This window comes from Olea europaea, chromosome 8 (assembly GCF_002742605.1).
Source record: "Olea europaea var. sylvestris chromosome 8, O_europaea_v1, whole genome shotgun sequence".
Lineage (NCBI taxonomy): Eukaryota > Viridiplantae > Streptophyta > Magnoliopsida > Lamiales > Oleaceae > Olea > Olea europaea.
In genome coordinates this window covers 4,011,401-4,023,876 of record NC_036244.1, presented here as the reverse complement: position 1 = coordinate 4,023,876, position 12,476 = coordinate 4,011,401, and the positions used below count along the sequence as shown (strand labels likewise).

The 12,476-nt window shown below is 33.3% G+C and overlaps 1 protein-coding gene and 1 long non-coding RNA gene across 2 annotated transcripts; one reads left to right on the top strand and one right to left on the bottom strand.

Annotated features, from left to right (window-relative positions):
• Window positions 1-7,320: 7,320 nt before the first annotated feature.
• LOC111398560 lies at window positions 7,321-8,126 on the bottom strand. The gene is made up of 2 exons (XR_002703364.1): window positions 8,036-8,126; window positions 7,321-7,727 (listed from the first exon to the last, which is right to left on the bottom strand). It is a non-coding gene; the product is annotated as an uncharacterized LOC111398560 (long non-coding RNA).
• On the top strand, window positions 7,734-9,112 carry LOC111398558. Its single transcript, XM_023025518.1, has 6 exons — window positions 7,734-7,989; window positions 8,063-8,177; window positions 8,309-8,390; window positions 8,484-8,535; window positions 8,752-8,806; window positions 8,886-9,112. The coding sequence occupies exons 1-6, from the start codon at window positions 7,876-7,878 to the stop codon at window positions 9,062-9,064; spliced, it is 597 nt and encodes a 198-aa protein (XP_022881286.1). The 5' UTR covers window positions 7,734-7,875; the 3' UTR covers window positions 9,065-9,112.
• The last annotated feature ends 3,364 nt before the right edge of the window (window positions 9,113-12,476 follow it).

The following is a 12,476-nucleotide window of genomic DNA, read 5'->3' as shown; positions in this document are numbered from 1 at the left end:
TTTATTAAAATTTATTTATAATTTAATTAATTAATTATATATTTTATTAATTAAATATATTAAAGTCACAGATCTACACAATTTGATCAGAAATTTAGTTAGTCACATATTATTTTTTGATTACAAATCAAAATTTTTATATGTCACAAATTATTTACGGTCACATTTCAAAAATTTTATAAGTCATAATTTGTTCATCGATTACAAATCACGAACATTATAAGTCACAAATTATCAAAATATCGATTACAAATTAACAATTTGTTAGGTTACACGTTATTTATGTTGGGGAATACACCGATTATGCGTATATTATATTCACAAAAGCATGCCGTTTATTTGCATGAAATCGAAACGTCATTTTGACTTACCAAAATAGAAGTTGAGAAGCAAAACATAAAAGTTACCAAATCCGAATGCATGAATATGAATTCATCTCTTTCGACTTTTGAACGAAAGCAAGTTATTCTTTGAATCAAACCTCGCAGAACAAACATGTAAATAATGTTAATCAGTTTCTGAAATCAAACCATAATTAAGAGAAATTAGAAAATGAAGGAAGAAAGATGCAAGTGATGAATTTTTTGTCGAGGCAAGTGTTTGACATTTGGTCCTTAAGATGAATTTGCTCCGCATCAGTGCTAACGATTTTCCAACAATCATATCCCAAGATACAACGACTACGTCAAGCCATAGGAGCACTCCAAATGGCTTCGACCAACGAACTCGAACGGAATTCCCTCTCTACCATAACTATGATTTTGATGCAAAAGATAATTATTTCTACAAAATGTTTTATGTATAGCAAAGTGTAAAATATGGAATGGAGTGAAATTTCTAAATGAATAAATCTAAATATATGGGGTCAATATATAGATATTGAAAATATTTGTCTCAAAAGACACAACCTATGGAAGAGACACAACTATTGAAATTTGTCTCTATATTTAAAGAGACACGTCTCTTGAAAAATGATAATGCCAAAAGTCATAATCTTTCATATAGAAAGATACATTTTCAGCCAAATAATTTCTAGAATATTCCATAATATTCTACGCACTTTTTCAAAAATTCACATATTTAAGTGATTTAAATTTGGCTTATTTTTCATTCACCAAATAATACAAAATTTTCAGCAAAATTCCAACAATCCTCCACATGAATGAAAATTAATGCAAATATCAATGTAGACACTAGTAGCGAGAGTGTGAAAAAACACTGCATCAGGAATAGTAGCTTCTGGCCTTGAACCTCCCTTAATGAAATACCATCGGACTTACTCGATTAATTGGTGAACGTGATGTCTTAAACCATTCAGCCTTTTGTGTAAGTCAAAACAATGATACTCACGCAATGTCTTCCCTAAACCGTTCATGATTCTCATAACTTGGTTCATTTTGACCCCGAACCCTTCTTGGTTCTATGAGTGTTTAGAGAATTTAAGCCTTGAATAATTCTCATTGAAATAGCCCCACTTCACACTCACATAGGTGACCTCCTATTAAGAGTATTCTACCCTACTCCATTTGACTTAATCAAGATATATGAATCATTAAAAGATTATCTTAACCTCTTGTAACTTTGCAGAAAGCATTTTAATATCATAGGAATGAGTTAGGAAATTATTTTCCTTAGTGCTTCATGGAATCCTCATAACTTAGTTGTCCCTTTGAATCAAGATTTTGGGATCTCCAGTCAACAAGGTAAGATTACCATTACAAGGACTCTAATGTAGTAGGCTTCAATCTCATTCCTTTCGATATGTGCTATGCTTAATCTCTTGATAAATCTCTTAAAGGTACCACGAGTTTACACTACTGAGATCATCTGCTTAATGGCATTATGTCTATGACTTATATGTCTAGACCTACCATTATATGTGACTTAGTATCTTATCAAATATTGCTAGCCAATGATCGATTCATTTGATAGATACAAATTGTCGCCACCAAGAAATCCTCTCATGAAGTTACATGCTTCTTATTAGCTTTATCTAAAACTTAATTAAATCTAAACAACAATGTTAGAGGATTTCTATCTAATTATTACACTAATCAATCATGTTTACTAGTGGATTTTAGAATCACGAGTACTCAATATCATTATTGAAATATTACAATTCATTCGAACTTTATGAATATTCTTCAAATATTTCAATTGTTCTTGAATGTCCAAACAACCGCCACAATTGGCTTCCACCCATTTAATCCACGTTAAACTTAGTTTATATCATTCTCATAATTAGTATAAGGATTTTCTATCTTTCCACCTTCATAGATATATTTCTATGATTATAAGATAAAAAGCAAATATAACTGTTAAACTGAGTTATCCCCACAATTCCTCAATTAGTAATACATATGCAATCTAGTAATGTTGCATCCACAAATTTTGAACTTTTCATTCAAGTTCATAAGCATTTATAATAACCCACCACATCTTTGGGTTACAATTGAATTTAGGATTCAGCAACTCTTTTATAGTTCAATTCATTTTTCTCTTAGATAATATTCGTATCGAGTGCGTCGTGAAAGTCTAAGCACTTTCAAAATAGTGGTCATTGACTCATAATTTATTTCAATTAAAGTTGCATATAACGTATTTCAATCCAATTATTTTAATTAAATCAAGACCATCACATGGACCAACAATGCTTTCAAAACATATAGCAACTTAATTGGTTTCATGATTGAAGTCAAATTTAACAATAAAAAGGGTTAAACATTGCAACTTCTTTAAACATATGCAACTTATCACATTTGTGACATTTTACATGATAGTTTCATTTTAACCATCGGTTTAAAAGTTGTATTCTCAAGAGACATAACCTTACAAAAGGACACACCTCTTGAAATAATCTCTATGAAGAAACATATCTGTTGGAAAATAGTTATATCAAAAGTCATGATTTTTCATATGAAACGACGCACATTTTCATCTAAATTGATCCTCTACACAATTTTCCACCAAATCCAAGTAATCAAATTAGGACAAATTACATCTTGTCATATTCTTATGTAAATATAATTTTCCATAAATCATCCCATTTAATTTTATTGAAGTCAAAAATTTAATTAAATCATCACATTCAAATTTTTCCAGATTTAAAGGAAGTTCAGCACCATTGCCAACTTTAGACACAGATTGTGCTCTACAAAGTATTTTCATGTCTTAATATTTTCGCAACAATTTCTACTAGAACAAATCACAATTTGTCATACTTTATGTAAATATAACTGGCATAAAAGTCATCTCACTTAATTCTATAGGATTAAATGAAGCTATCAACATTAATTAAAGTTAGTATAATTTCAACAAGATATGAAAATTTAACCAACTAATTTATCATGTCATATTTCATATTCCAATAAAAGAATAGTCATGAAAGTTCATATACTTTCACAATTAGTGGCATCCTTCCAAACATCAGGAATTGTTTTTCTCCTTTCTATCCAATCGTTGTTTGGCTAGAATTAACCCCAACGATATCCATTTCTTTATATATCCATTGTATAAATGTATTCCATCTATAGGAATGTCAATGTCTCAAGAGAGTCTGTGCACTTCCATATTATAAGAGATGATATTGCAATCTCATCATCACAACAAGAATTGCCACTACCACGATTAAATTAAACAATGGTCGGAACTGCACCATGCACTTCCAAAACCAATAGCAACAGCCAACACAGATGAAAATTGGTCACCCACGTGTTTCAAAACCCGTTGTTAAATAAAGAATGATGGAAGAAATTAAATTTGGTTTCGCAGCCTTCTGCCACTAATGGCCGTTGATTTGAGTACAACCATTCATACAAAGAAGTGTCAACATAAGGTAAAACAAGACCAAAGTTATTCATTATCTTGAATCTCGAATATGTTGCATTTTAACAAACCCAAATTAGAGAATATTTTAATATCATTATTCTCTCAATGTATAATTTCATGTAAGCATATATTCACATATCATTCACCATATTATAAAAAAAGGAATAGACATAATGCTTTGAAAATTAAACTGCCATGGCTTGAAGACAAAAGAACTCAAGCCCTTCATAATTAAATCTTTGAAACAAACTGAATTCTTGGTATTCAACCGATACGTGAATGAATAAGACTTAATCAAAATAATACCCAATGGAGCATAACTGTTAAAATGGTGTGAATAGTAAATAACTCATGCAATAACAAATTTAAATCTCACACATGCATACATGTACAATTCCATAGTCAGGCATACAAAATAGATTTTATATGTTATCAAATCACATAATCAAGCCATGTAACTTAACAAAATATAAAATGCACAAAAACAGTTTCATCTTAAAATTGTTGGAGAATACACCGATTACGTGCATATTATATTCACAAAGGCATACCGTTTATTTGCATGAAATCGAAACGTCATTTTCACTTACCAACATAGAATTTGAGAAGCAAAACATAAAAATTACCAAATCCGAATGCATGAATATGGATTCATCTCTTTTGACTTTTGCATGAAAGCAAGTTATTATTTGAATCAAACCTCGCAGAACAAACATGTAAATAATGTTATTTAGTTTCTGAAATCAAATTATAATTAAGAGAAATCAGAAAATGAAGGAAGAAAGATGCAAGTGATAAATTTTTGATCGAGATAAATGTTTGACACTTGGTCCTTAAGATGAATTTGCCCCGCATCAATGTTAACGATTTTCCAGCAATCATCTCCCAAGATACAACGACTACGTCAAGCCATATGAGCATTCCAAATGATTTCGACCAACGAACTCGAACGAAATTCCCTGTCTCCCATAATCATGATTTTGATGCAAAAGATAATTACTTCTACAAAGTGTTTTATGCATAACAAAGTGTAAAATATGGAATGGAATGAAATTTCTGAATGAATAAATCCAAACATGTGGGGTCAACATATAGATGTTAAAAATGTTTGTCTCAAAAGACACAACCTATGGAAGAAACACAATTATTGAAATTGATCTCTATATTTAAAGAGCACGTCTCTTGAAAAATAATAATGTCAAAAGTCATAATCTTTCATATAAAAAGACACATTTTCAGCCAAATAATTTCTAAAATATTTCATAATATTCTACGCACATTTTCAATAATTCACGTATTTAAGTGATTTAAATTTGACTTAATTTTCCATTCACCAAATAATACAAAAATTCCAACAAAATTCTAACAATTTCTTGGTCACAATTCATCTTTTGCATTGACCACATATTATTTATTGATCACAGATTAACTAATTTAATGGTTACACTCAATTAAATAATTTGTGAAAGCTTGTGACCACCTCCTCACCACTGCCCACAACACATCGAGCGCCATCTCACCACAACAACCACCAACAAACCATCATTTTCAACAACAAAAACCACCACCCATCAACACATTCATGCCAGATTCACCACCACTATCTCCACCGACAAAAAGCCACCCCACCACCATATCTACCACCGATTTAACACCACTGCACCCAAATAATTAGTTACAAACCACCTCCAGATCCGATGCCTCGCCACCACAGCACCTACAAAACCACCACAGCACCACCGCACACACAGCATACAACCACCGCCACCGCTGCAGCCATCTCCTCTATCTTCATCTACACAACACCACAACCACCACCCTTACCAAAAAATCCACACTCGCTACCACCATTGCACTAACATCGCCTACACCACCACCAAAAAAAATCACAAAATATGCTACCAAAAAATCCACAAACTTGTTGCCACCGCCACCTCCACACACTAACACCGCTTGCACTACCACCGAGAAAATCGCCACAAAATATGCTGCACATCACCATCGAAACCACCACAAAAACCGAAGAAGAGCGGCAAAACACCACAAACCAACATAACCAGATCAGGGTTTGGCATTGGAGGAGTGGCTGTTGGAGAGTGGAGGTAGTCAACACCAGTAGCAAGCGTCGTGAGCGGCAGCACCACCAATTGTAGCAACGTTCAAATCTTAGAGCGTGAGGGACAACAACAACGTGGGAATACAAGAGAGAGAAAGGGAAGAGCGAAATATAGATAGAGAAATGAGGGGAAAATTGATTAGGATTTGAGATGAAAAAATTGTATATTTAATGTTTAATATTTAAATATGAAAATTGTAATATTTAAATATGACACATCTGATTGGATAATTAGTACAAAACGTCCATACCTTTCGATTTTTTTGGCGCATTTCACCCTTACTTTTACCTTTTATTGTGGAAAACATCATTTTCATCATTTTTCTCAATTAAAAGTTATAAAATGACTAATATACCCTTCTATTTAAATACAAAAATAAAGAACTAATTGCAATCATAGTTCCAATTTTTAAAAAAGTTCAAAAGAGGAGGTGGAGGTGGAAAATTTATTTATTTATTTATTTGAAACTACGATTGCATTTAGTTCTTTATTTTTTTTAAATAGAAGGGTATATTAGTCACTTTATAACATTTATTGAAAAAAATAATAAAAATGATGTTTTGCACAAGAAAAGGTAAAGGTAGGGATGAAATGCGCAAAAAAAGAAAGGTAAGGACGTTCTCCACAAAAATCATGAAAGGTAGGGACGTTTTGTGCTAATTACCCCATCTGATTTGTGAAAAGTAAAACTTGATACCTAAATTTAGAACATAGATCTTTAAAAGTAGTATGGGTGTAATTTCCTCTTTCTCAATAGGACAGTATTTATTGGGCCTGTCTATTTCAAATTATATAGCCCAGGCCTCACATATCTAATCTAATATTTGTTATTGTCTCCACCTTGCTCCCCCTCAAATCAATACCAACTTGAAATTTTACTCCCACTGTCCCTGCTCATCAGGATGGGATTTCTCATTTATCCTATTTAATTAATTAGTTATTTTTTATTCTTTTTTTTAAATGGAATATAAATTTTGTCCTAAAATTGAATTTTTAACTAAAAGTTTAGTTAACATGTATTTTTAGTAAAATTGAATTAATTGATACAAAATCAAATCATTAATTATTTGCTCCCTAATGATTAACACTTCAAAAATACGCTAATTGAAAAACCAGCCGCTTCGATAGAATCTTCTAGGTCAAAACAATTTAGTTGGCATGCCTCCCCACTGCCCTGCCTAGAGAAGGAGCCTGCTGCTATTTGTGTATGCCAACAAATTCTTCCAGTTCTCATCATCCACCCAACGCCAAAAATAAGCCATTCCAACCTATATATACACCTACAATATATGGAAATCCTCCTCCTCCTCTTTTGGCCTGAACAGTTTGTTGAATATCGAATTTAAATAAATAAATGTGACTCATCACTAACAACTTATGCTTTCAAATCAAGTCGTGCAATAGATAAGCAAAAGATTTAAACCATTTTATGGCCTGATTCATACACAGGAGGGCTACCTCAATTTCCACGACAAGTCACTGTCTATGTACTATTGAGTACAAAGAATCAATTCTAGGAGTAGAAGTCAAGAAAGAAATATGAGCACTTTCACCTAAAAAGGATAAGAGACCATGAAGTCATGCCTTTTCCTTGTGCCAAGGTTACTACATTCCTCTTCATGTATGATCTGTGGCATGAAATCATATAATCTAAAATCTTACTGTAATCCCTTCTATAATGGTTGCTATCACCGGATTTCCCGTGGTTGTTTCTGGGAAGACTCATCTACGGACCAAAACAATGGCAACGCATAGCCCTGCTTCCATGCCACTGAAAAGAACCTGTCGATTTGAACAGGCAGAAATTAAGAAGCCCCAACAACTGATATTCACAACGAAGGAGATCAAATGGAAACCATTAAAATTATTTGCAGCATCATCCAGTGATTCTTATATTGATATAGATTTTGTTTCTCCAGCTTACATAATTATGGAGTTCTACTCTGCTATCAATGGAAAGAATCTGAAACAACTCGACAAGCTAATAGCTAACGACTGTTTCTTTGAGGATTACTCATTCCCTACACCGTTTAAAGGGAAAAAGGTTTCTTCGTTTTTTCCTTTATAAAGTAATATAATTATTCGAGTACCAGTAATTTCTTCCTTGCATGCAACAGGAGGCCCTGCATTTTCTAGATCAGCTAATTGCCTGCATGGGTCAGAATATGAAGTTCAATGTAGAGCACATCTGGCAAGGGGATGAATCTACTGCTGGAGCAAATTGGCACTTAGGTTTTTGCTCCATATTCTTGAATAAATTTGACATTGCCTTTCCCACGTCAACTTTTCTTGAATAAATTCTTTTTTGCACATACATCGGTTCACACATATTATAACAGAGAACTTAAAACTTGCAAATGCAGATTGGAACAAGATAACAGTCCCTTTCACCAGAGGATGCAGCTATTACAAACTAGCAAGTGATGGAGATAGAATAGTCATCAAGTACGTAATAAGAAGCATTGCTCAAGAAATTGATCTTGCTTAAGCTTTACCATGCTAGAGAAAACCATAACATGCTTCACTAACCACATGCAGGGAAGCTCGAGTTCTTACCGAGTCACCAATCAAACTAGGAGGTCTAGCACTGGTATTAGAAATATTCTTATCTCTGTTTTCCTATTTAATTTGCTGTGAGAACCTATGAACATGCTGAATCAAAACTTAAAATTAAAGCAGGAGCTGATCAAAGAAAATGTTTTAGGGTACTTCCTTCAACTGATGTGTAGTTGATTAGTTTCACTCGTCATTTTTTCATTTTTTTAAAGTTTGTCAAATTTTCATTTTCCTAATTTCTGAAAACTAGAGTCTACTCAAGATGGTGACTTTTCTATTTGATGCATTCCCAGCGGCTACAGAGTGTACGTAGACTTCCCTCACATGTTAATGCTTCCTGATAAACTAATAAACTCTATCTAAAGAATATGATTTTCCACGCAGGGTCCTTGAAGAGTCCCCATGTCATCTTTCAACTGCTATCAAAGAGTTACAAAATAGCTGTAGAGCCCATAATAAGCCCATTACTGGAATGGTACATCAGACTACTAAATTTTGCAGCTTACATTCTCGCTTTTACACTCCAAATACTTCAGTACCTTGTTAAGATTTTTAACATGTAAAGGGCAGCTTTTATTGTAATCACAATTCCAAAGTTTGCATTTGATACATTGACTTGAGCTGTATGTTTTCTACAAGATAGGATATAGACCAAGTTTATTCGTCAAGCCATAGTTCACAAACCGTTAACACTAACTAGAGAATAGGCTTCATAACACTTGTCAATCATCATTACTATCATGTTTAGTCCATGACTCAAGCATCGAGAGAGCAACCAATGGTCCCAGAAAGGAGGCAGTGGTGGTGGTCTACTGAAAGCTGCAATAGGTTCAGCCTTATCCTTTTCAATATGTGCTTCACCAGCATCATCATTTACTTGTTTCTTTGGGGTCATGGTGCCAACTGTTGTAAAGTTTGCAAATTATAAATTCGAAATGCCGTAAATATGTAAAATTCAAAGTTGGCAGCAAAAAGATATGTACAATTACCTAATCTTGCTTCAGAAGAGAAGATGGGCCTAAATTTGCTCGCTAAAGGCAGTGATGTAGCAACTCCGCGCATGTGACAACTAGTTCCTTTATTTCTTCAACAAACTATGTATCTGCAGAACTAAACAATTATCATCATTCAAGGAATGCACACAGCACACATATTTATGATAAAAAAGGCAGCTTCTGATATTCTGTTGAATTTTTTCATATGGTACTGTTGTTTACACCAAACTGAATGCAGCATCGAAAAAGGATTCATGTGTTGTTGGAGTTGTCTTTTGCATGAGTTGTTTGCGCCTACTGATATTAAGCAAGTTTACAATATAGGATAACATTCGGAATTAAAATCAAATTCACCTCCATGGAGCCAGCGAACTAAAATGTACATCATCTCATAAATGATGAAGCTGAATGACACAGAATCAAGACAACAAGAAATTTGCATGGTGAATTAATCATGGTGATAAACACAACAACGCTAACATTAATTGAATAAAGTTCAATAAATCGAAAGGAGTTAATTGGAACCCACTGAAAAATTTCCCTCAAGAAATTGGTTTATTGGCACGAATTTCAGTATCTTTTGATCATATCTTGCAATTCCTTGGACCTACTATGTTGAACCAACTCATCTGAAAGCTTTAAATAGATGACACATATACACGTGTGCACGACTTGAACTCAAAACATTTACATGTTCTGATACAATGTTGAATCATCCCATCTAAAAGTTTAAAATGTTAAAATGGATCCCATTTCTATAAAACTTAGTTTTGAACATGTGGCTTAACATGTTTGACATACCTAATCACCTAGCGCATGGACAATTGTCATAAACAAGCGGTGACGACATTTATGACATCACCTCACTCCACCACAGTGATGAACCACCACATCAGTAGAGATGTATCATCACACTCCTAGCTTTGCCAGACATATAGCCAAAAATTTTCCATACTTTTTAATTCCAAATTCTCCAAAAATTTACTAATCAAGATTATGTTTTTGCCAAATAATGGTCGTCAAACAAGGGCATAGTTTGGCGATCTCTCTCTCTCTCATATATATATATAAACAATTTTTTTTTCTCACATAAGAAGTACATAAATATGGTCAGGAAATATCAACTTTAAAGATGATGATCCGAGTTCTACGAAAATAAAGCTTATTCTAATCAACTTCAACCCATAAGGTGTAAACAAAATATTATAATCATACTAAACATGTTGAATTAACATCCATACCCCATTTAACAATCTATACTGTACAATCTATACTGTCATTCAATTGCAGTTTCTCTGTTATTTTGCCAATTTAACTTATTCTGAGACAATTTGGCATATTTTAGTATTTTGGAAAATTGTATACATGGATATGTATTTATTTGCAAGAATCTAAGAAACGAATAAGGTGAAAGCAAAGGGTTTTTCACGTACCTGAGATTGTTTGCGGTGGGCAAAGATAGAGCGCGTTCGAAGAGTGTCAGTTTTTCTTTCACTTTAACGGAGGAGAAGAGAAAAGAAGATTCTTGAAACTTCAGGCGGGCCTCACGTATGGGCTACAAATATGGGCCCATTTAATTTTGTTTGGGCCTTTTTTTTGAGGAATTTAGGCTGGTTACTCTAGAAAAGGTACAAGTTAGATTAATACACTTTAAAAATAAATTATAACTTCTATCAACAGTAATTAATACGCCCTAATCCCCCCTAATTGGCCATTTTTGCGTATTCTAACAAAGCAAAATAAACAAAACTCTAGGAAGCTTTTGAGGCTGCTACATGGCGGAGAAGAAAGACTATTGAAGAGATCGTTTCGGATATCAACACCATATCCCCCCTCTCTCCACTTCTACGCTTGCTCCACTCTCGAGTTCCTTTTAGATCCTATGGCACTTCTCCTTCTCTTCATTTGGGTTTTTTCTTACTATTTCTACTTTTCGTTTCGTGTCAATTGTGTGGTTTTTTTTATGAAATGGACGAGGAAGTAATCGATTTTTTTGTGCTGAATGCATTTCTATTATTTCGAGAAAGCCAGTTAGCTAGGGTATTGATTTCATAAAACTTAAAGGTGTATTTTTTTGTGTTTCACCATTTTGCTTGAATTTTCTTATCTTAAATTGAAAGTAATTCATCGATGGTGAGTTAGTGAATATATGGGAGAATGTAGCTCTGTGGCTGACAAACTTTGGACGTGTCCTTATTTAGGATTTTGGATGTATACCTAGAGATGCAATTTGCAACATCTAAGTGTGTGTGTGTGTGTGTGTAAGTTGAATCCCAATTTTGAGGGCTCCCACCTCCTCGTTCTAGGAGTATTATGAGGGAGGTAAATTTTAGGATGTGTCCCAACAGGACAGAGAACAATAGCTTGCCCGTACACTGGTACCCACAAAGAGTCCAATTTCATATATCAGGAATCGAATCTTCACACTGCGACTGCCAACAAGGCTAAAATTACCTCACTCATATCTTTTGCACCACTGAATTATGCAACATCCAAATAGCTTTTAACAAGGATCAATCTACAGTGAGAAAAGGAAAATTGGCCAAGTGTTCAGAACAACTCTTTTGAATGATTCCATATATTGTAAACATTTTCTTCAACTTTGGTGAACTTTTTGAGACTGAAATCCTTAATCACTGTCGTGTTGTAAGAATGCTAAATTGTGTCCCCTTTTTTCTTTTGAATTTGTGTCATTTTTTCAAATCTGACATTTTTTTTTATTCTGTGTCACTTTTTTTATTTGTGTCATTTTTTTAGTTCGTCACTTTTTTAAAATTCTATCACTTTTTTGAATTTGTCATTTATTTTTGAATTTTTGTCACTTTTTTTTAGTATTTGTTACTTTTTTCTCAGTCACCTTCTTGATTGCTATCTGACAAATGTCACTTTTTCATACTTTTATTAAAAAGTGACATTATATGTCATTTTTTAATAAAAAATGACACTTGATTTTTAAAAGTGACATCATATCACTTTTTTT